The sequence below is a fragment of the Pygoscelis adeliae genome, unplaced genomic scaffold (genome assembly GCF_000699105.1).
Source record: "Pygoscelis adeliae isolate BGI_AS28 unplaced genomic scaffold, ASM69910v1 Scaffold52, whole genome shotgun sequence".
Lineage (NCBI taxonomy): Eukaryota > Metazoa > Chordata > Aves > Sphenisciformes > Spheniscidae > Pygoscelis > Pygoscelis adeliae.
The window spans coordinates 235,236-258,723 of NW_008824285.1; the positions used below are offsets into that span (position 1 = coordinate 235,236).

Here is a 23,488-nt window from a genome sequence, read left to right on the forward strand (position 1 = left end):
AGGGAAAAAAGGTATTTTTTTTATTGTGATGCTACTATGTTTTGAATTGGGCGTAAGGAGTTGTCATATTCATATTTTCTGGGTTCATGGTTGCCCTTCTCTCTGCGAATTATTTTTCCTGCCTGGTTTCATTATTATGCTTTTTTTGTTTGTTTTACTGTCCCCTTACCTTGTTTGTGTTTGTTTTCCTTTTTTCTCTTCATTGTTACCCATTTCCTAGAGACCAAATGAGAGGCTTAGCACGCTATCAGAAAGACCAAGGGAAGATACAGTGTTGGAGGAAACCCCGGTTAGTACATACACTAATTAACACTTTTTGAACTTCTAGTGTGTTACTATTTTTGGACTAATTATTACATGGGTGCTTTAATTTGTCAGATAAATCAGTTGCCATTTCTTTGAAACTCTTGTTAATCATTACTGCATCAAAACATCTCTCGCTGTACTGTATTTATTGCTATATTTTATCCCAAAAGTAATGTTCTTAATTAACTTATGAAGCGGAAACTTTTTTGGGGTGGTGGTGGAGGTTGCTGTTGTGTGTCTTGGTTTGTCAGTGACTATCTTCTGTAAATCCTAGCTGTATGTAACTCCTTTCTGTCATGTTTCTAAGAAATGTTTATCTCGTGTTAGATTATCAAACGTCAGGGATACTGAGAGAAAAATAACAAGTCCCTGTGGATAGCATGTGCAGCTCTAAGTGCACTAAATTGTCTTCTGTGGCTTTAAACTTGCATTTTCTTTGTAGGTCCAGCAGTTCTTGCCTTCTCTTCCAACACAAGTCACCCATGACATCAAGTTTCAGGTTGGCGATCTGGTTTGGTCCAAGGTGGGAACATATCCGTGGTGGCCTTGCATGGTTTCATGTGATCCACAGCTTGATGTTCATACCAAAATTAATACAAGAGGTAAGGGAGGAAGATCTTTGCTAGAATATATCAAGTGTCTGTAGTTGTTCCTTTATTAAAAATATCTTATCTTTGAACTCCCTTTGCAGGATGAATTCTGCTTGTGTATATGCTAAACAGGACTATTCCTGAAATGTATCAAACTAGTACTTACAAAATTACGTCTACAGATGAGCCTGTGCAAACTAGGCTTGTGCACAGATGCTCCCACTTTTCTCAAGTCAATGTATGTATGAGAAGACACTGATAAGTGTGAGAGTGTTCAGTATGGGCAAGGTACACTTATCTTCCCATCTTAAACTGTTCTAAATCTAGGCCCATCTTACTTCTAAACTTTAGCTAGGTACTTCCACCGGCAGGAGTCGAGTGATGTGGAGGAGGAAAGCGTAAGCTAAACGAGCAAAGTGATGTTGATAAAACTACTGACTAGAGTTTTTCATTTTCAGGTGCCCGTGAATACCATGTTCAGTTTTTTAGCAACCAGCCAGAGAGAGCGTGGGTGCACGAGAAGCGGGTTCGAGAGTACAGAGGACACAAACAATATGAGCAATTATTGGCCGAGGCTGCTAAGCAAGCCAGCAACCACTCTGAGAAGCAGAAGGTATGATGAACACTAATTGTGTAGAGGGTTATCTACAGTGCCTGTGTAAGTGAAACTCTCGTGAGGCAGTTCTGAAACACTGTAGTACTTCACCCTATAAAGAGTTGTCTGCATTTCACTGGCAGAAGTGTTTTTTCACAAAGACGTGAAAATGTTTCCATACTCTTACGACTTTCATGTGAAAAGGCTGATAGCTGAACCTACTTTGTCGGTTCCTCATGATGGTAGTCATCTTGGGCATTGGATATAATTTTACATCTGTATTAGAATATTAGATAAAACCGTGCCTGTGTGTTCACTATTAACCTGTTCTTTGGAAAATACAGTTTTCAAAGGACACTCTTCCAGCCCCTGATACTAGTGGATATGTTCTTTCCCATTGCTTTATTGGAAAGGAAGTGTTAGCTACAGGAATTACTTACTGTGTAGATGGACTACTTCAGTCTATTTATGCTAATCAAAATATTGATGTGGAAGGAAAAGAGTGTTTATAGAAAAAATAAGGAGGATTTAAAAAGTAGATAAATTAGGATTAATTCTGTGTCTCATAACAGAATTACAGGCTTGAATACTGCCTGTTCTTGTCTTCAGTGAAGTTGTAACTCAGGGTAGACACTTTTAATTGTGATGGTCATATGATCCAGCTTGAGTGCCTGCTTCTACTCTGAGCAGGGGATTCGCTGTCCACCTTTCAAAAATACCCTGTAAATGGAGAGCAAACTTAAACCTGCTGCCTGAGAGATTTAAAGAACCTCAGGACTGCATTTTAAGTGCTATACATGGCAAAATCTTCAGTGTAATTAGCTGCTTGTCTTTGTTCCTTAAGATTCGCAAACCAAGGCCACAAAGAGAGCGTGCTCAGTGGGATATTGGTATTGCCCATGCTGAGAAAGCATTGAAAATGACACGGGAAGAAAGGATAGAACAATACACCTTCATTTATATAGACAAAGAGCCAGAGGAGGTTTTGTCAAAAGCCAAAAAGACTGCTGCTTCTAAATCAGAGACCAAGAAGAGCCGACGACCGAAGCCAGCATTGAACACCCAGCCAGAACATGCCAACGTGGTAGCAGCATCGCCTTCAAATGCTGAGGTGCGAAGACAAAGCCAGCGGAGGCAGTCAAGTGTGGAAGAAGAGGAGCCACCTCCTGTGAAAATCGCATGGAAAACAGCTGCAGCTAGAAAATCCTTACCAGCTTCAATAACCATGCACAACTTGGATCTTCAAAAATGTAACATGTCTCCAGTTGTTAAAATTGAACAGGTTTTTGCCCTTCAGAATGCTGCTGGGGATGGAAAACTCATCGATCAGTTTGTTTATTCCACTAAGGTATGTATTTTGTGTAGTGACTCCTCTTTTGTTATTAAATTATTCCCAGTCTGTCTTACCATGGAGCTTAAACTTGTGTCCACCAAGCTTCACAATACATGTTCCTTTCATTGGAGAGCTTAAATCTAACAAAAGACAGGTGTGACAACAGAATTTTTAGTGCACTGAACTCTTAATTTCAGTGCATCCAAAAGTCTCTGGCAGTAACCATTTTGACTGGTGGCAGAGGAGCTCCCTACAAATGGTCACATTTTTGCTCATAACACATTCAAAATATTAAAGCTGTTTAATTCCAGCTTCCTAGTTGAAATAATCCAGAAATTCTCTGTAAATCTTAAAATCAGTGGATTTGTGGGAAACAGGTAAGATGACAAAACTATTAAAAATGTATTAAAAAGTAATAACTACATTTTGTATAACAGACTTTTAAAATGAGTTCTGCCTCCTAGCTTCCTTCAGGTGCACAGCAGCTTCTCACAGTCAGTGTAAGGAAAAGGTTTAGGACTATTTCTCTGCCTCCTTCTTCTGCCTCTCTACCTGGAGGGTATTTATTTCATCCTAAGCATTAGAGAGAAGGTAATGTTTAGAAAAGTCACTGGAATTTTTTTTTTTTCCTTGTGTGTAAGGGGAGATTGAGAGGGATGGAAAGTTCTGCAAGGAAGCAGCTCAGTCATAGATACCATCGTGTATGTGTTGCATTGAAGAGCGTTGAATGTTTCTGTTGTGAGACTTAGGATAGGTCAGTGTGCCCGTTAGCAACAACACACGCATAAATAGGTTAAGAGAATCTTTTCTTCTTTTTCTTTTTAAGGGAGTTGGTAACAAAACAGAAATAAGCGTCAAAGGACAAGAGAAACTTAATTCTTCATCAAATCAGAGAAATGAAAAAGGAGCGGTGCAAAATGTGTCCTCTCCTGAAACAACTTGTGGGTCAACAGGTAGGCAAAATTGCAGAATCCTTGTCTGATCTTTAGCAATCTACCATTTAAATTCAAATATCAAACCCAACATTTTCTCATTAGTTAAAAATTATTATTAACATCTGTTTACATAATAGTTGTAACAAGCATGGCTAATATAACACATGATGAGCCCAGATGCTTGAGAAACACAGGATGTCTTTGTGATGGGATTAGCTGGTTTGGCCTCTGAACTTTTAGCATCTGCAAGTTGCAGTATCTAAGTCAACATATTAGAAGGATGGATGCCTTGTGGAGAGCAGATGGCAAGTTGTTTTAGAAGACAACATAGTGGAGGTGTGTTAGCAGAGTATTGTAATGGCTTTTGGCACCAAATGTAAAATACAACAGCTGGGATCAAAGGAAGAGAATCTGGAAGTGGCATAGTTCAGTGAGGAATGGCTCTGAATCGGGTGCTTTCCTAGACTTTGTTGTTGAGTCCTGCATGACCTTTGTAAAGGATAGTGGGGTTTTTTTTTAAACTGCTTCAACTAACTCCGTCAGCAAAATGAGATAATGCTTGTCTTCTGAAGGCATTTTAGGGGCCCCATCATAAAGCACTAAGTTTTGAAGTATTATGTCTGAGGGAGAAGAACCACTGAAGCAAATAATGGAGCTTGAGACTGAAAAGGGAAAGCCTGGAACAAGTTATTTGAAGTTTAATTTGTAGTACAGTAGTAGAGCAGAATGAGAAAGATAAACTGGATGAGTGCTTCCTAGACTTGGAACAGAACAACAACATTTTTTTCATGTTTTGATTTTTGAGAAATAGCTAATTAGGAAGTCTTCCAAAGGGATTGAGCTTTTCCCCACCAGCAGACATTTGTTTGCGGTATGTCCTCTCATCATCCTGAAGAGGAGACAGACACCCTTTGGTGAAAGGATGGAGGTTCCTGAAAAGAGACAGTTTTGAGTCATCCTAAACCAAGAGCTTTTCAAGTTCCTCCAGTCCCTATAGTGACTTCTGTTTTTCAACCACAGATTTTCTACAGGCCATGTAAAATCCATTAACTTCTGCATGTTTGTTGCTGTGCTTGTAATCGTATCCTTGGTATAGCCTCAAACATACTTAGTTTTACATTTGGTATGTAAAAGTAAATTTTAGATTGCAGCAGAGCACCTTGATTTTCTCTCACAGTAGGATGTACAAATGCTCATGGTATGGAAGCAAAAAAGGTGGAAGACTTATTACAGTACACATGCTAAAAACTCCTCTTTTCTTCATGAGAAAAATATCTCATAATGTTGCCACGTGTCACTTCTGCTGTAACTATCCGTCTGGTTATTTCTCCCTTTCCAAACGTAAAATAAATGAGATTCCGGGTGAAAAATCTCAGTGGTCAACATCCATGGGATCACTGTCCTCTGCAAACACGCTTTAGTTTCTGTGCTTGTATAGTTTTTAGGTAGGCTTATTTTTATATACATTGTTTTATGGACTGTATTTGGGGACTTTACAGGCTGAGTACTCCGGATATTCTGGTGCGAGTGGGGTGTCCTCTGGTGTTGCCGACAGTGGTTCTTCTTTCCAGTTTTAGTTGCTGTAGCTACTTCAGTTTTTTCAATCAGTTGCGATTTTAATTGCCTTGCAGCAGGAGAGGTGGTCACTGTTTTGTTTCTCTCACCTGGGAACTAAAGGCTTCACCTTCACAATGGCTCTTCAGACGTAGGGGGGTGAGAATTCTGAGCCTCTCTTTTTTCATTTTCTTAGGTTTTTTGGATACGTAAAACTCCACCTGATAACACCCTATAGAGTGCATGAGCTTTACTTCAGTATACACTCCAAACAGTCACTTTCAAAGCCATTTCCAAAGTCCAGACAGTTATTGGTCCCCTCTCATGGAACATAACTGCGAAGTCCTTTTTTCAAATTTAAGGTCACCGGAACTTCAGAATACCTTTACGGTAAAGTATTTTACAGAATGGCTCTGGGAGTCCTTATTAATAACCTGCAGTTAGATACACAGAATTCCATAATGCTGGGAAAATAATTCTGTAACTTGAAATCTGATAATAAGAGAACAACTATGAGAATTCATAGTGCCTCTGGTCTCCACATACAGCTGAAACAGGATTAACCTGACCTGACCTGACCTGGCCAGTAGTGAGGTAGATTGCTGGTCTGAAATCTGTCCTGAAACTCTGGATCAAAATACGCACGAAGACGGGATAGGAGCATTGTGGAGGTGATGCACTGGATCCTTGGAGAGCGGGAAGAGGAAGAAGTGCCCGTTGCATTGATCAGTATTGCTTTCAGCCAATATTAGATGCACTGATTCTGGAGCTTCTCCTCTGATACAGGGCTCGCATCTTATTTGCCTTACTACAGTGGGGCAGCGCAGGGAGAAAATACATTGTTGATTAAATGAACTGTTTGGTCACACTTGCTCAAATTTACTTTAAGCTGCTTCAGAGAATTTCAGCTGAACGCAAAGGTGACAAAAGATGGCCCCTAGCTTTAGTGTTGACATCCATCATAGTTGTGTGTCTCTCAAAGGATGTGGCTCATTGGAACCAAAAGTTGCACATGTGCTAACAAGAAGGATGTTGAGCTGAGTTATTAATTTCTGAATTACTAATAACTCACTGCTATTAATTAGCTAATATGCTGTAAAACTTTTTCCCCTCGAAGAAAAACAATTTTTTTTTTTCCCCCCTCAGAAATACAGTTATTGTAAAATGACAGCTTTTTCAAGTGGAAAGTTTAGTTACTGAGATATTCCTGAGCCATGCAACCTTGATAAAAATGCTCATCCGATTAATCAAGATGAGTCGTCTTTTTTTTTTTTTTCTGGAGTCCTTTTGAAAAGCTTTCTTTCAGTGTCTCATGAAAACCTGCATATCTCTCTAGATATTCTATCTCCTAACAAGAAGACGCAGGTTTACAACTTCTAACAGTGTATCTGTCTGGCACAGTAAGCTAATTCCTGGTCCCAAGAGTTTGTATTTTTGCTTGGAAGAATATGAAGTATTTTACATTCATGTCGTCTTTTGGTGAAACACCCAAATCTGAGAAACAAGAATAATGCTTCACAACAGATAACTGCAAATCTTCAAATTTCAGTTTTCTGTCAGCACAGCTCTAAGTGTGTACTTTGTTCCAAAAATTGCACATGGTGTTAAGTGTCGTGTACATGTTTCTCAATATGCCCTTTTTGGAGGTACTGCAGCATAGAAAGGTCTTCTGATTTTGCCAACCTTTGTTGTCAAAAACCCAGCAGCTCCTACTTCATCTCTTGAAATATCATAATAACCTTCATTAATCTGGGTTTGTTTTCCATGGTAATATTTTCAAAAACTTGTTTTTCACTTTCATTAATTATAATAACACATGATGATCACTGCTTCTGTTTGTGCTGAGTTTTCCTTCACCTCTCGAAATCTTTAGTTGAGCGTTCAGATTTGGTATTGATGGCACGTGTTACAGCGTGGTTCTGGCTCTAAGTTTTTGTGTTAGCCAGTTCTGAGAGAAGGCTATCCCCCCGCAGAGCAGTGGCACAGAACTGGTGTTTTGAGTGAAATCTTGGAAGCTGTGTTTTGCGTCTTAAATTTCTAGCTTGTTTTAGTTCAAGAAGTTGATTGTGAATACCTTCCCAGAAACGTCAAAGATGGACTGTTTGGTTAAAAATTAACCAAAGTGAAGACTGTGCTTGAGAGGTGTGTTATGGAAATCTGTTTGCCCTACACTGGATTCCAGCTTTTTTTTCACTCTGTTACTAGTGTCTTTTTCTGAAGCTGATCTGTCTGTCTATGGAATCAGAATGTGTTGTCTGCAACCACAGCACTGGTTGGCAAATAGCTTGGAACTGAATTTAAAAATAAAACATTCAAAAGAGGAAAAAGTCTTGGTTTCGTTACTTTATCTGTTGATTTGGTGTTGAACATCTTGCTGTACCTCTGAAATACAAGGAATCATATAATGGAAACCTTTTTCCTTCTTCAGGTTCTGTAGAAAAGAAGCAACAGAGAAGATCGATTCGAACCCGCTCAGAGTCTGAGAAATCCACTGAAGTTGTGCCAAAGAAGAAGATCAAAAAGGAGCAGGTTGGCTTCCTCCATGTAGAGAGTTAAAATATATTGTATTCATAAATGTTGTGGCTTATATTGGTGCCTTTTTATTTTTCTCCATTTTTCCCCATCGGGTTTCGTTTTGGACTATCCTTCATGAAATCCCCTTGTCAATACCATTGCTGTGACTCTGCTACTGGCATCTTCACAGTATCAGTCAGGCTATGGAAAATGGGAACTCAATGATGCAAGACTCCTAATGAACCTGCCATGTTTACTTTGAGATTTCTGTTATGAGCAAATGATCTTGTTTCAGTAATTTCTATTTGATGGAATTGCCACCAGGTTCCTTCCTTTTGCTCTTGATTTAGCTGCTGGTTTGTATTGAGGTTTTGTTTTTCAAATGAAGTTAGACTGATTAATCTGACCACTTTTGAAAATGGACTTTAAGAATGATTTAACTTAAAGATGAATAGTCAGACTTCTATGTTGGCAGACATCAGCAAAACAGATCTTCTGGGATATACGTTTTTTTTCCTTAAGTAGATCTAACATGTACAGGGCATTCCTTTAATCTGGATGTCAGACAGACAAATGTTGTTGCTTTAAAAAAATTATAAAAAATTCTGTGTGGAAATGAGTAGGAAAGTTCAGTGGATGGACATTAATATTAAAAACTGAATACACTTTTTTAACAAGTTTGTCAAAGTTGTTGGTTCTTTTCCTTACATGGTTGATTTTCCCTCTTCAAGGGCCTCTCCACTTGAAACCTGAGAATTTTATATAAAATGTTTCATAGTATAGCTTTTACCAGTGAGAATTTTTTAAAAGGGACAGTCAGGCTAAAGATTTATATGGGAAGGGGAAAAATTGTTTTTATCTCTTTTATTTTAATTTATTCTTTGCCCTTTATGCTTTGTTTTTGCACTTCATTCACTTCAGAGATTGAAAGTGGACCCAGTTGCTTTTTTTTAATATTTTTCTTTTGATGCCATAGCATTTACATCTGCGTTCAGCAGAAGAATGCTCTAACTCTAGAAAGTTTCTTGCTGAAACTTTAAAGCAACTTAAATGTTGGGCGTAAGATACCTGACGTAGTCCCTTAAGCCTCTTGTCATGAGGTGTTGCAGCCTCCTTGTTTTCAAATGAGTTCTTTTATGTTTGTAAATGTTTCTTAATTTAACAAAGGTATAAGAACCAACAATATGAACTTCATGGATCCCAGTTAGCTTTGCTTGCTTCTATTATCTAGCTAACTAAGACTATGAACATTAAAGTGCTTTTCTCAGGAAAAGTATATGACTAAAAATTAAACACAGATGCACTGTAATGCGCATAACCTTGAATGTATTAAGTTATATTAAAAAAAAAAATCTTACTAACTTCTTACAATTATGCAACAATATTTGTTACCCAAAGTCAAGTTTTCTTGCAACTGATTCCCAAATTAGTCTGCAACAACTTGGTATAAAATTATAACTGGAACGAATACAATTAATGGGAAAAACAAAATGTTAATGCTACTGTTACAGTGAATAGTGGAGAAATAAAAGTGATTGTTTAGATTTTATATTTGTATTACGAAATGTATCCTATACAAATCCTTCTATTGTATGTTTTTACCTATTGTACAACAAAATAAAATATTTTTTAAAAAAATTATAGAATAATCCTTAAATATTTACTAAATGTGTTTCTACATGCATATGTAACCACATTGTAAAGAAATAACTTGTAATTCTTAACCTTAAAAACAGGATTTTAGGCAACAACTTTCTTCTATAATTATTATACAGTCGCCAAATTCTCACGTGTTACATGTACATTGGCAGAACAGTTTCTAAACTTACCCTTCTGATATAGGATCGAGAACTTGAACCGCTTTTGCAAGATTGTAAACTTGTCTGCTTAACTGTATACTGACATTGAGTTTCCAGCTGTATAGAGCCCTGCAATGCTGTGTGCCAAGTCCGTCTCGCCCTCCCTGGGCGCCTTGCAGCACTCTATACAGAGAGAAAGTCTGTTCCCAGGAGCTCAAGAGTGCATGCTTGGTGGAAGTGCCTTAAACGGCAATGCATTAAGTGTCTCACTAACCCGAGCGTCATACCTGTTAAGGGGAGCTTGTGCTTACACAGGTGTGGGGTTTTACAAAAGCATCAGGGTTGGCTGCCAAAACGAACCCCGCTCCTGCCTGCTGGACACGGATAAAGCTTTCCTGTCATCTTCATGCCCAAAGGGAGTGATTGGAAAGGACCTTGCTAGTGCACGTATGGCTGCCGTGTCTCCTGGTACTCAGCGTAGGCAGCTAGGATTAAACCCAACAGGACAAGAAGGCTCACGCTAAGAAGGGGATGACAGACTACATCTGAGTTCAGAGATGCTAATCGCTTAAACTTAAATGTTTTCTTTTTAATACTAGGGAGAAAAATTCCTCTGGTTTTAACTATGGATTTTCCTATTCAAACAGGTTGAAATGGTTCCACTGACAGCAGTGAAGACAGGATTGCAGAAAGGTGAGTTACATACGAAAATAAACTTCATTAATAATAAAGTTCCTGGCTCATCATGCTTCGGCAACGGTTTTCGTTCTGTGTAAACTGCAGAGGTCTTAACGCTTTCTGGTGATGAACATGATAGATGCTGATCTTAATTTCTGTTGTGAGGGTTTTCCGGGGTTCTGGTGGTGGTGTGTGTTTGTGCATTGCTAGTTGGAAAGGTAGTGTTTGTTAACGTGCTGTAAGCACATATTATAAGTCCTTCTTCTGGACATTTCTTAATTAAAAAAAAAAAAGTCTTTGCTCAGCCATATTTTAAAGATGAATGATGAAGAGGTAATCTCCTAAGGGTTTATCCTCTGTTGTAGACAATTTAGTAGCTTCCTCCACTATGTCAGCATGTTCAGAAGTTTGTCAAAAGGTCTTCCTAAGGTCGTTTTCAGTTAATTAGCTTTTTGGGAAGAATTAAACTACTATCAAAGTTGCAAACTGAAAATTAAGGCTAGCAAATAAAGTGCAGTTTCAGGCTGTCTCTCATCTTTCCTTTATTAATTTTAAGCAAAAAAGTTGAGAACATATATTAAAACTAATTTTAGTATGTTGTGTTAAGGTGCCAGCGAGATTTCAGATTCTTGTAAACCTTTAAAGAAAAGGAGTCGTGCCTCAACTGACGTAGAACTGACTAGCTCAGCTTACAGAGATACGTCTGACTCTGATTCAAGAGGACTCAATGATTTACAGGTAAAGGCATATTGTTTCTCACAGGGACTTGTTCGTTTAATCTGTCAGTATAATAGGCTTTTCAGTATTGCTAAATACGTGAACGCTGTATTTTCTACAAATTTCATGTCTTTTATTGTCTAAAAAATAAAGCCTTGTCTTTTTCTTTCTAATCCCCTCCATTGTATTGATATAAAAAAAAGATACAATCTTTCTTTACAAATTTTCCTACTTCTTTGTCTGGCAAAACATTGGTTTAGATCACTGACCCGGTTTGCTTTTTGGAAGGTTGTTAGATTCCCTGGGAATTGGGAGATGCCGCCGTATTTCGGTGTAAAATTGAGAGGTGCTTGGAAAAAGTAAAATAGATACCTTTATGGTTTTTTGCTTGTACAGGTAAAAGATATGTCAAGAAGGCAGCACTCCTTGTATCATTGTAATGAAGTTCAGCAACTTTCAAGGACCTTTGTATCTCTTGACATATTGAACGATCTTTTAATCGATGGTGACTTAACTATTTTTTTTCCAGAATGTGGCTGTCCTTTGAAAGTGTCTTGTTTGAGTGCCTTGGATTTTTCCTCTTTGTAGGGTAGTTTTGGAAAACGTTCAGACAGCCCATCAGCTACTGCCGATGCTGATGCTTCTGATGTGCAGTCGGTAGACTCTAGCTTATCCAGGAGAGGAACTGGAACAAATAAAAAGGACACTGTTTGTCAGGTAAATGATGGTACTGTAAAGAAATGAATAGTAAAGGTGTATTATCCATTTCTGTTAGTTTGAGCTGACAGACTCTTCAAATTACACTACTTTGTTTTAACCATGTCTCATAATTCAACATCTCAGATAAAATATCAAGGCTTTTAGGAGTTTTTATGCTCTGGAAATGATTCATAAGCCCTCCTGCATGCTAGGAAGCTCAAAAGCTAGAAAGTGGCGTCTAATCCCTACCTGCTAGCATAAGTAGAAAAAGTAGACGCCATTTTCTGCTCCATTCGAAGATTTCGGATGGTCTTTCAGGATAGGGCAGAGTGAGAATTTTCCAGTATTTTGGAGAGAAAATCCTGGAAACTTCTGGCTGGTTTCCTGGTCGATAGTAAGGGAACAAGCTGCTCTCGCTCTTCAGGTGCGTGAGAAAACGAGGAGTCCAGATGGATCCTGTCGTGCCTCTCCTATCTCTGTCCAGGCTCGCGCTGTTATGAGAGCAAGATGCAGAAAGTGCTGGGATTTTCTTCAGCCCAGAGACTTATCAGGTCTGCAGTGGGTTGTAGGCCAGCTCTCCTGCCTTATCTTAGCTCTGAAGAGATTTCAGCCCGTTTCTATTCTTTGTTAAACATCTGGTAGTCATTTGCATTTCAGTATGTCAGGTACCCTTTGTTCTCTGACTAGCTGTCTGTTTGTTTAAGATCTGCGAGAGTTCTGGTGAGTCTCTGGTGTCCTGCGAGGGCGAGTGTTGCAGTGTCTTTCATATGGAGTGTCTCGGCCTGAAGTCAATGCCCGATGAGAAGTTCATCTGCACCGAGTGTAAAAACGGTGAGTGTGTTCCCGCGTCTGAAAAATGGGGAGGGATTTCCCACTTTGCTGAGGAGCTGTGTTCTGGTCAGAACAAACTGAGATAGTAAGTTTCCAGGTTTTGGGAGTGCGTTTGGGTGGGTTTATTTCTTTTTTAACCTCTGAGGCCAGATTCTCATTTTCCCCTTAGTGACTACCTGGTAAGAAGAAAAAGTAATAAACTGTTTAGGGTTTTGCTCAGAATAAGGGACTTTCTGTGTTAACAGCAATTACATAGTTATTGTGGATTATAGTAACCAACTTACCTGTTTGAAGGGAAGGAGCCTGTGTTGCTCAAACCAGTGTAACTGTTTTTTTTTAACAACATCTGTATCTCAAAGACTTGGCCGTTACAATTGGGCTTCCTTTTTCCTTCTTTTGCAAGGAGAACATACGTGCTTTTCATGCAAACTTCCTGGCAAAGATGTGAAGCGCTGTTCCGTCAACACGTGCGGTAAATTTTATCATGAGGCCTGCGTTCGCAAGTTTGCCACTGCTCTGTTTGAGTCACGAGGATTTCGTTGCCCCCAGCATTGTTGTACTGCCTGCTCAATGGATAAGGATATTCATAAAGCAAGCAAAGGTGAGAATAACAGAGCTGGCTTTGAACAGCAGGAGGAAACTCAAATGGCATCATCACAATAACAATGAATATAACTCTACCCTCTGTAATGCAGCGTGCAGCAAGGAACAAGGGTTTCTTTCTTAATGAGGTCATTAACTTAAATCTGTTGTGGGTGGGAAAACAGCTAGCAGCCTGAGATCGCTGTCTAAGTATACCTGGATCTGCAACATTTATCTCATCTTTTGTTGCTGGGTTTAATGGGAGCCAAGGGTTAGAAGTGCAAGGCCAAGGAATGCTTTTTTTTTTAAAAGACAGTTGGTAGTGGCCTTTAGAACAATTATTTTTCAAGGAAAAAAGAATCCTTTTAGAAATTAACCACAATATTTAAACAGAACAAGTAGACTCTAGAATGATTAAAACCATGTATTTTTTCTTAAGAGTTTTAAATTGAAAGTTAAGAGGTAACCTTTGTGAAACTTTTTTTTTAAAGATGTAAATGTTTCTTTTAAATCTAGTACTCTGATTGGAATAAAAATCAGCCTTGCATCTGTCTGTGGTGTCTTCTACCATATCCTGACTCCAGGGTGACATGGTGCATTTTTCTGCATTTATATTAAACAGGTCGCATGGTGAGATGTTTCAGATGTCCCATTGCCTATCACTCAGGAGATGGCTGTATTGCTGCAGGAAGCTTGTTTGTGTCATCCCACATTCTCATCTGTAGTAACCATTCCAAAAGGAATCACTCCTCATCAGCTGTAAATGTAGGCTTTTGTTTCGTTTGTGCAAGAGGTGAGCACACTTGTTTTTTTCCCCTGTTTTATAGTTCTTCTATGGTCACTTGTGCAGTTTAGTGATAAAAATAATGTATTTCATAAAGAAAAACTCCCTTAGGGCTCTCTGGGATTTAAATGCTGCCTGTGATTATTTTTTTTTTTTGGTCAACAGTTCTCATGAGACTTCCACTTGCTATTTTGGTCCGTAATATTTGATATTCAGAAACAGCGATAGGTACTCAGAAGGCCCTCTTGTGTTGCCAGTAGGAAAAAGTGGATGCGAGCCCCAATTCCAGCCATTGCAAGCTGAGAATGGATGCTGTGTTATTATTCACTGTCTGTTAAGCAGAAGGGGATTCTTTCACCACTCACAAACTTAAAACTGTTTAAATTTTTAAGGCTAAAAGGTAGGATTTACTCATGAACTAGAAAAATTCATTTTAATTTATAACTACCATCACATTTGAGAACTTTGAAAGAAAAGCATTTACAATACTGTATAAACAAGTTTCATGCTGGGATTTTCCATATGCCAAAGTTCTCTTTTTTCCTTTTTTCTTTTTTTTTTTCCCACTTGTTACTTTTATGGCTCTTAAGTCACTAGTGTTCTGCCAGATAGCAGGTTGAAAAGTTTTGGTGCATCAGGTGTTTTAGTCGCACAATGCAAAGATGCCATTATTCTCTCAGATTAATTGAAGTGACACTGTTAGGTGTTTGAATAATAATATGTATTGTACAGTATTTCAAAAGTTTATGTTGGATGTATTCTTTTCAGTGGCTTTGAAAGTCACTAATGAGGAAGTGAAAATGAGATGAGTCAAGTGACTTTTCACTTGCGTTCATTCAGTTGGAGGTTTAGTATGGGAAAGATTGCCTTGAATTTGGAATAGCAGAGTAGTAGTTAAAGACCTTTGAATAGGAAGGGAAGGATGGTGCCAGAATAACTTCCTTTCTACCTCTCTCCTTTCTTCCCCTTTCGTCATTTCCAAGTAATTTAGGAGCCATCACAAAGAATCAAGTTTAAAATAAAATTAAAAAAAAAAAATCCAGAAGCTCAGAGAGTAGTTTTAGAATGAGCCTTAGAAAAGCTCCTCCGAATGTGTAAAAAGATGTTTGCAACATGGGTCGGTGTTTCTCCTTTTGTGGGCTTATTTAAACATTTTGGGGCCACCCCAAAACAGGATATGCATGGTGTGAATCACAGCAGCATTGCATAAATGTACACATGCAAATTTGACATTGTATGTGTCTTTATGCTCTTTTATTTTAGGTTTTTAGGTAGCCTTATATATGTTTTGTGTTTAATTTTGGTTGATAGTATTATTACACGTACAAATGCACAGTCTGAACAACAAAACCAAACCAGTTGCCGCGTCTTTGAAATAGAGCTAGCTGAAAATGTGTGACATAGCATTCTGTTAGCAGACCGATGCTTTGGAGCGTTCTGCATCAGATGCTAACTCTGAGAAAAATGAGTACCTATCCTTCAACATTACTAATTTAACCAATAGTTACGTCCAAAAGCCCAACATAAACACGCGGAAATAAGTTGTTTGTTTTCTAGAGCTAGCGTAGAATCATTAAAAAATTTTTGTGGTAGGTAGAGCAGTTCCATAATATTTTCAGCACTTTGGTTTTATGTTTTTTATCTCAGTTGTCCGGAGTCAGTCTGGTACCAGGATCAGATATAGGTTTATGACAGAAGAGTTTCTGTGGATCTTCCCTGGTTTGAATGTCAGATTAGAAATGTCTCTTGGCAAGGTCCAACGGTGGCTTTAGTCTGCCCCTGTAAGTATTAATGTGAAGAATTGTGTATGGTAGGATGATGTCTTGTCCTGCTGCTCTGCTCCTGCATGAGGTAGGTCATAGGATCTTAGCCATTAGAGAACTGCGCTGATGTGAATGTCGCTGATCTCAATTATGAAAGCTGTGTTTGTACTAAGATGTGAATGGAAAGCAATGGCAGGCTTCTGCCATTGGATTTATCCTAAATATTTTGTTTTCTACCAATTTCAAAACACTATTAAGCTGTAGTATCAAAATACATTGCATGATACAAACCAGCTAAGTAAATTTCTTTGAAGTTATACTTTAACCCTGTGGCCAGCTACTACAGATGCTTGAAGCTGACTTAAGATCCAAATATCATAGAAGAACCTACTCTAGATTGTAAATCTGCAGTAGTTTGTTACAGATACATATGAAGGTGAATCTCCTTGAGAACTTTTTCTCCAAGTTTTGGCTACTTTGTGACACAAAGGTGTAAAATAGAGGCCTCCTACTTCTCTTGGGTAGAACCTATTTAAAAGCTTTATGAAAAGGAATACCTGCTATTTGGCATCCATCTTATGTATATGGCACAGAAACCAGAATTTAGGAGTAGGATTCCAAAACTGAAGGGAAGTAAGGGAGTCTTATGCTTGCTGAAGATGCAGACCTGCATTTATTTCTAAAAAATAAATGAAGTGCAGAAGAAAATTTTCATGCTTTTTTTTTGGGGGGGTGCTGGTGTCCCATTTGACATTGTTTTAGTAATTCTGTTTATACCTGAATCTAGCTTCATCAGAGATGAAACTACAGAAGTCTGTATTTTCTTCTGGCAATATAAGTAACCTCTGAACCCCAGCAGTTGGAATTTCCTGTCCTGTGTATTCACTGAGTGTTAGTTATGGGAACTCGAAAAGTTACAAACCACTACCACTGACTGAATCCTCTGTATTTTACAGCAACTATGTACTTGTTCTTCTAGAAAATTTTTGTGGGGTTTGTTTCTACTAGGCGTAGCTGGAATCAGGAGCCAGTGTGCTTCACCGAAGAAAGATTGTGCGAGGTTTACATTTAGCAAACTCCCCTGGATGGGTTGAATTGAGTCCTGTCTAGTCATATGTGGTCAGCATGAGGGACATAAGGTGAGGACAGCATCTGTGGCAGGAGCACTGAGAGTACCTGCTCAGAAAGAAATGGGGAACTGAATGCTTTAGAAATACTTGGGCATCTGTATGTGAGAACGGCTACGTAATTAGTTTTAGCTGATACCAGAAGGAGAAACTTTGCATTTAGATGCAAAACATCACTGAAGTGAGAAAATGTAGATGAGACAGTCTATAAAAGATACAAACTTGCTTATCATGAGATACTTGAGATACGGTATGTTTTAAGACTTCTCATTCACCTTCCTGAAATACCCTTCATTAAGCACATTGTAGTTCACATAATTGCATGTGTAGGTCATACTTGTTTTATGAATCCTCCTGAGGACGTGCTTTCCAGGTAGGCTGACGCTGTTCTCCGTACAGCAGCTTTTTAGGCACCCCAGTTTGAAAGCTTCTCTACAGCACTCAGCTCTGTGGGTGTCCCACAAGGGAAACAATTGGTGGCTATCTTGGTAGCTCATCTTTCCTGCTTCTTTGGGTCTCAGTTGCTCTGCTCTTGCCATGAATTGCTGGCCAAATGCTTCTGATCTGTAGCTATGGGGCTCTCACCTGGGCTGCCTGGCTCTTTGGAGCAATGAGGAAAAACTCTTCTGGGTGGAGAAAGACAGAGAAATGCAAACACATCGTTTGAAATACATGCATATAGGAGAACAGAGTGCTTGACTGCTCCAAAGTGTTTAATTTGGTGGCTGTGGGAGGGCAGGGTTGGTGGAGCTTTACTTAAAAACAAATGGCGTAGGGCAGAACTTTCATCTGTTCTTTCCCCTCTGGTGCCTTGCAGGATAACTGACCCCCTTGTTATTCTTTTCCAACACAATTATAAAGGCAAAACGCTTTCATAGATAAGATCTTAGAGATAGATTTGTAGTAAGTGGGATGGTGAGTTCTTGTATACAACGTCTGCTTTTTCAGTTTGTAGCCCCAACTAACAGCATGACCTTTGATGCAGTGACCATCATCCCCAGCTTTTCAAATTAGCTTTTTTCATTTGGGAGGGAGGGTGGTTCACACAGATTATAAAATTGGTTGCTTTTCTTGTGCTTTTCTATAAATGCACAAATTAAGGGTAAAAGCACAAATGAAATTCCACCTAGAAGCAGCTTATTCATCAGATTTTTCGAGTTACATTTTAATTTAGTCTCTCAAACACATAACCTCTTTCTTAGTCAAGAAACTTTCTGTCAGACTTTTCTTTTTCTTCATTTTATCTTTTTTTCATTCACACATATATGCATTAGAGGTGTTCATTTGATTTATTTTATTTTCTCCTTTATGGAATCATGGGTAGTTTCATTGCAACTCATCTCTTTCTGTTTGTTTCGTATAGGGTTGGTAGTGCAGGATCATTCAGACCCCCTGTTCAGTTCATATGCCTATAAGTCCCACTACCTACTGAATGAATCAAATCGTGCTGAGTTGATGAAATTACCTATGATTCCTCCTCCTTCGTCAGCTTCCAAAAAGAAATGTGAGAAAGGTAACCAAAATAGTTTCTTTCTCTTTAATTTACTTTCGCTTTTTCTATTATTTCTCTCTCTTGAAATCAAACAAGAAATGTCTGCTTGTCAAGCACCACTTATTGCTTTTCAGTAAACTTCACTCATTGATTATTGTGAGCGTGTGTTCTTGTTGTTGGCAATTTTTTTTATTACAAAAGGGCTTAAAATAATTACTGTCACTAAATTCTCCTTGAAAGAGGTTAAATCACTTTGTATCTGGCCTAGGCTATTCCAGCTTCGGGGAAGCTATTTACACAGTAATGGGAAGAGGTGGCAAATAGAGCTTGATATTGTTGCAGTTCAGTACTTACCAGGATGATGTAAACAGCTTCTTAAATTGATTTTATATATGGAAGAAGAGGGGGGGATGTTCTGTTTCAGATCTTTTAGGTAGCTTATGCAGAGCCTGAGAGAAGAAAGGATTTTTCAGGTTGAACGCGGGTGGGTCCTGTTGCCATCCAGAGGATGTCCGAAGGGGGAAGGCAGCGAGGTTTTGCCTGCGTATGTGTCCGTTAGTCCCTGGGCCTCGTGTTCCACCTCCACCAGCTTGGGACAGCCAGTGCTCCTTCCCCTCCTCGCAGGACGGGTACTCGCTTTCTGAAGCGGTGCTGCGTGTAGGAGTGGCAGGAGATGCTTTCTGTCCTGTGCAGAAAACGCTGCAGCTCCGGGAGAGAGAGATCGTTTTATTCTGGCGTGGGTGGTGCTGCAGCATCTCAGAATACCTTATGGGGAGATAACTGTTGTCTGTATACAATACTCAGATGTAATATTTTATTCCCCACAGAAATTTGATTTCCCGAGAGTGTTCAGAAACGGTGCCCAATTAACCATTCTAAAGTTAGGTTATTTTGAACGTTGCTAGATTGATGGCTTTCAGTAGTTCCTGTAATTCCTGAAAACAAAAATTATTTTGAGCCCTCCGCTTAGCTTGAGCAATATCTTACTAATGCATCCTGAGAGCAAAGTGTTGGTTTTTTTTCTTGCTTAGCACTGAAAGTTGTGTTTGATTTTGTTTGATTTTTGCATCTCTTGGCATTTTACCATGTTGGATAATGTTTCAGTAATTTACACTGGGTCTGTATTTCCTCTGAAATAACATTTGCAAAAAAATATTTTAAAAGTTAAAATTTTATTATGGATTTGGGGAGCTCTGGAAAATCCATATGGTTGGATTTTACTGTTTTTAGCAGAGGAAATACAGTATTGGTCATGCAACTGATTTGTTTAAGGAATGCTTATTGTGACATGCAACAATCAATTAATGCAATGACATCTTTGAAAGTCTATAGGTGGACAAGATTTTCTGATAAATGTTTGAAAGTTGCTATTCACACTTCTTTTGATATTGTGCTTGAAAATTGCTTTAAATACTCTCAAGTCTCTCCCAGATTTTTCATCTGGGACACAAAAACGTGTTAATTTTTAAAAAATTTATATATCTATAAAAATGTGTATATATATTTTATATACTTACATAAATGTATCAAGTCTTATTGTATGAGCTGCTTTGTTTGCTGAGGGTGGCTTAGAGATGTGCTGTGGCTCTCCACATTTAATACATCTGCCAAAATATAAGCCAGCCAAAACAACTTTTGTCCAAATAAGTGTAAACTTCAGAAATTAATGTTAATCACTGCGCTAAGATTTCCTTTGTGCACAAAAGGAACTTTTGGGATGGGGACAACTTGTGTGGTGTCTCATTCTGCATTATGTACTGTGCTCATACTGGTAAATTTCTTTTTGTGGAATAAACAGACTTACTACAATTCTTTTATAATGTCCTTGGTACAGAAAAGCATTGATCAACCTATAGGCTGCGGGGGTTTTTAATGCACACTAACTGATTGTGGAGGGATTCAGTCATAACAATGTTGATTGAAAAAGTGTTTCTTAAAAATTTGGTTATTTGTTGTTGTTTTGGCTATCACCAAAGAAATAAACCAAAGTTTTGGCCATCACCAAAGAAATAAAAGCTAACAGCACTGCTTTCAGATGCAGTGCTTCCTTTGGGAATGTTGTTTCTCCTGCCAACTTACCTCATGTTTAAAAAATACTCAGCCGCTTTTTTGTGTATCTTTGATGCAGTTAAGAGTCACAACTTGCACATTATATGATTGCACTGCACAGTCTTTTTTAACCAACATTGTTAAGTTTGACTTGATCCCTTTCTTTTGCCATTTTCTTCTGTGAGGCAAACAAGAATGTAGAATGGATGATTTAAAATGAATGTCAATTGCTATGCATAGGGGGAAGCAAAACCTTACTTCTATAAACCAAGCAGGGTTTCTTTGTTTAAAGGTGGAAAACTGTTATGCTGTGAATCCTGCCCAGCTTCCTTTCACCCTGAGTGTCTCAACATAGAAATGCCTGAAGGATGCTGGAATTGCAATGACTGTAAAGCTGGCAAGAAGCTACGTTACAAGCAGATTGTTTGGGTCAAGCTTGGAAATTACAGGCAAGTTCGCTATTTTTGTTTTTTAATGCTTTGGATGTTTTTTATGTACTATAGAATTACAGGAAGATAAAGCAGCTCAGTCTTCGTAAACAAGAACTAGAAATATAATAGTTCATCTACTTTGTGTCCGACATCGATGTCGCCCTTTAAATTAAATTCTCCTGCTTTTTCCAGGCAATGATGGATACTTGATGGCACTTACATTTGCTTTGTAGAACGTAATAGAGAGATGGAAAACCAGGGGCTGTCTGATAGAACCAAGATGGCCTAGTTTGTGTTTGCTGTTAGTCACCTGCAGGAATACAAGCCTTTGTAGGTGATCTTAGAAGTCCACTCTTGTGCCACGTATGTTCTGACAAGGCTTTTCCAAAATCTGGAATAAGAACTTTTCTTGTGTTTTGTGTGGTGCTTCCCAAGTATTGCTAAAGGGAGCCTTGACTGCATGAGGAAGGAGTTCATTTCTTTAAGAAAGGAAAACTGGCTTTTATTTCTCAATGCCGTTAGGCAAGCTCAGAAGCTAAGGCTATAGTTCAAGGAACTTATATTCGTCGTCTTTTTTTTTTTTTTTTTTTCTCCCCTACTTTTCAGGTGGTGGCCAGCAGAGATCTGCAATCCCAGGTCTGTGCCTCTCAACATACAGGGCCTCAAACATGATATCGGGGACTTCCCAGTATTTTTCTTTGGTTCACATGACTACTATTGGGTACACCAGGGCAGAGTTTTCCCTTATGTTGAAGGAGATAAAAGCTTTGCTGAGGGGCAAACTAGTATTAACAAGACCTTCAAGAAAGGTAAAATCAAACAAAGTTTATAGTGGTTTATGACAAAAATTCCACGTGTTTGTGTCTCCATCACCACTTAACCTGCATGGGAATATTATGTGACTAGTGTTCTGTGTTCACATGAAATTGCAAACATTGTGTAGATCCCTTGACTGCAGATAAAAATGTTTCTTTAAGTGCCTACTCATTGTGTATTGTGGTGGGCAAGTTCAATTCTTCCACAAACTGGGAAGTGTTAAGATGGAGCCTGGGCTCTGCTGCATGGGATCATTGTTCAGTATCTCCGTACCTACTGAAAAGCGCCTGATGATAGATTCATGATATACTGCAATAACTCATTTTTAGCTTGTGTTTTTGTTTATAGAGTTCTATTCCTAACTTTAAAAAAAAATGAAAAATGTAAATACATACATGTATATATCTGATTAACAGCAGCTGGTGCTAATTGCTTTCTGTTTTGAACTCCCTTGCGCAGCACTTGAAGAAGCAGCAAAGCGCTTCCAGGAGCTGAAAGCACAAAGAGAAAGCAAAGAGGCATTAGAAATTGAAAGAAATTCGAGGAAACCTCCACCTTACAAACACATTAAAGTGAGTTGGCTTCTTTCTTTTCCTGTTTTTATTCTGTGCATTGGTAAGCTATGTATTTAAACCAATATTTGCAGTAGTTCAAGCTTAAGGAAATTCAAATAAATAATTTTGCTCTCCTTTTCAAGAATCTTTTGTTCTGTCTTATAGTACCATAAAACATTCTTTTGGCAGAGTATTTGTGAGAGAGAGTTAACGGTTGAAGAACAGTTTCACCTAACGTAGAATTTTGCAGGTTGCAAGCTCATGTCGTGTGTCTTAGATACATGCTGGCTATTACTAAACTTTGTTAACACTGAACTCAATATTAGTAGGAATACCGACTGTTCATCCTACTGCAGAGTCTAACTCCTGCCAGCAATTTTGGACACATAGGGCTTGGTGTTATTTCTTTAATGTTTTTAGATTTAGTTGGAAGAAATCCCGGTGATGTACTTGATGATAAACTTCGTGTGCTTTGAGTTCCTGAACCAGTAATTTTACTGGGGGGAGACTCATGCTGTACTGTCTGGAGTCATGAGTTTTAATGTTCTTCACTTAAATTGCTCACTGCTGGCTTCTCTGAACAGTGTACATCCCCAATTAAGTTGGTAGCTGAGTGGCAACAGATGCCATCTGTAAAAGTACATGCGTGTGTCTGCTTCTGAATTGCAAGAAGTATACTGGTTGTGACACACTGTCCTCCAAAAGGGTCTAGAAGAAAAATAATGACATAATCGTTAGTTTCTTGCCTTCTTGTGTCGGTTGATAATTTGCCTCTAATAAAGCTGCTGAGTTTGTGTTCTTTGTGCGTTGTCATCTTCATTTATTCTTTTCTTCCTTTGTTCCACAGTCCAACAAGGTAATAGGGAAGGTTCAGATTCAGGTAGCTGATCTGTCAGAAATCCCTCGCTGTAACTGCAAGCCATCGGACGAGAACCCCTGTGGCCTGGAGTCGGAGTGTCTGAACAGGATGCTGCAGTATGAGTGCCATCCCCAGGTGTGCCCAGCGGGAGAGCGATGTCAGAACCAGTGTTTCACCAAAAGACTCTACCCTGATGCTGAAATCATAAAAACCGATCGACGTGGATGGGGTCTCAGGACAAAAAGGAGCATTAAAAAGGTAGAATTACAAAGGACAAAGGTTGTGATAGCCATCAGTGTGGTTTTATGTGAAAACACTGCAACTCTGCGTACCGTAAGCGAATGCTTACAAAAATTTCAGCACTTGCAAATAAATGCTTTGTGTTAAAAGGACATGAAACTTTTGTAGGTGGAGCTGTTTTGACAGAAGCATCTTAACCTTGATACTTACAGAAGAAAAGCTAGTTCCAGGTGATTGTGA

At 38.7% G+C, this 23,488-nt stretch overlaps 1 protein-coding gene across 1 annotated transcript in view; it reads left to right on the forward strand.

The window, feature by feature from the left end:
- WHSC1L1 (Wolf-Hirschhorn syndrome candidate 1-like 1) overlaps window positions 1-23,488 on the forward strand; it is a 35,247-nt gene that overhangs the window by 4,155 nt on the left and 7,604 nt on the right. The window contains 17 exon segments of the mRNA XM_009318603.1: window positions 221-289; window positions 749-908; window positions 1,355-1,509; window positions 2,336-2,839; window positions 3,651-3,777; window positions 7,742-7,842; window positions 10,274-10,319; window positions 10,912-11,042; window positions 11,610-11,738; window positions 12,425-12,551; window positions 12,955-13,152; window positions 13,756-13,926; window positions 18,171-18,320; window positions 20,641-20,797; window positions 21,386-21,588; window positions 22,055-22,167; window positions 22,997-23,266. Coding sequence (XP_009316878.1) covers window positions 221-289; window positions 749-908; window positions 1,355-1,509; window positions 2,336-2,839; window positions 3,651-3,777; window positions 7,742-7,842; window positions 10,274-10,319; window positions 10,912-11,042; window positions 11,610-11,738; window positions 12,425-12,551; window positions 12,955-13,152; window positions 13,756-13,926; window positions 18,171-18,320; window positions 20,641-20,797; window positions 21,386-21,588; window positions 22,055-22,167; window positions 22,997-23,266 — 2,811 coding nt within the window.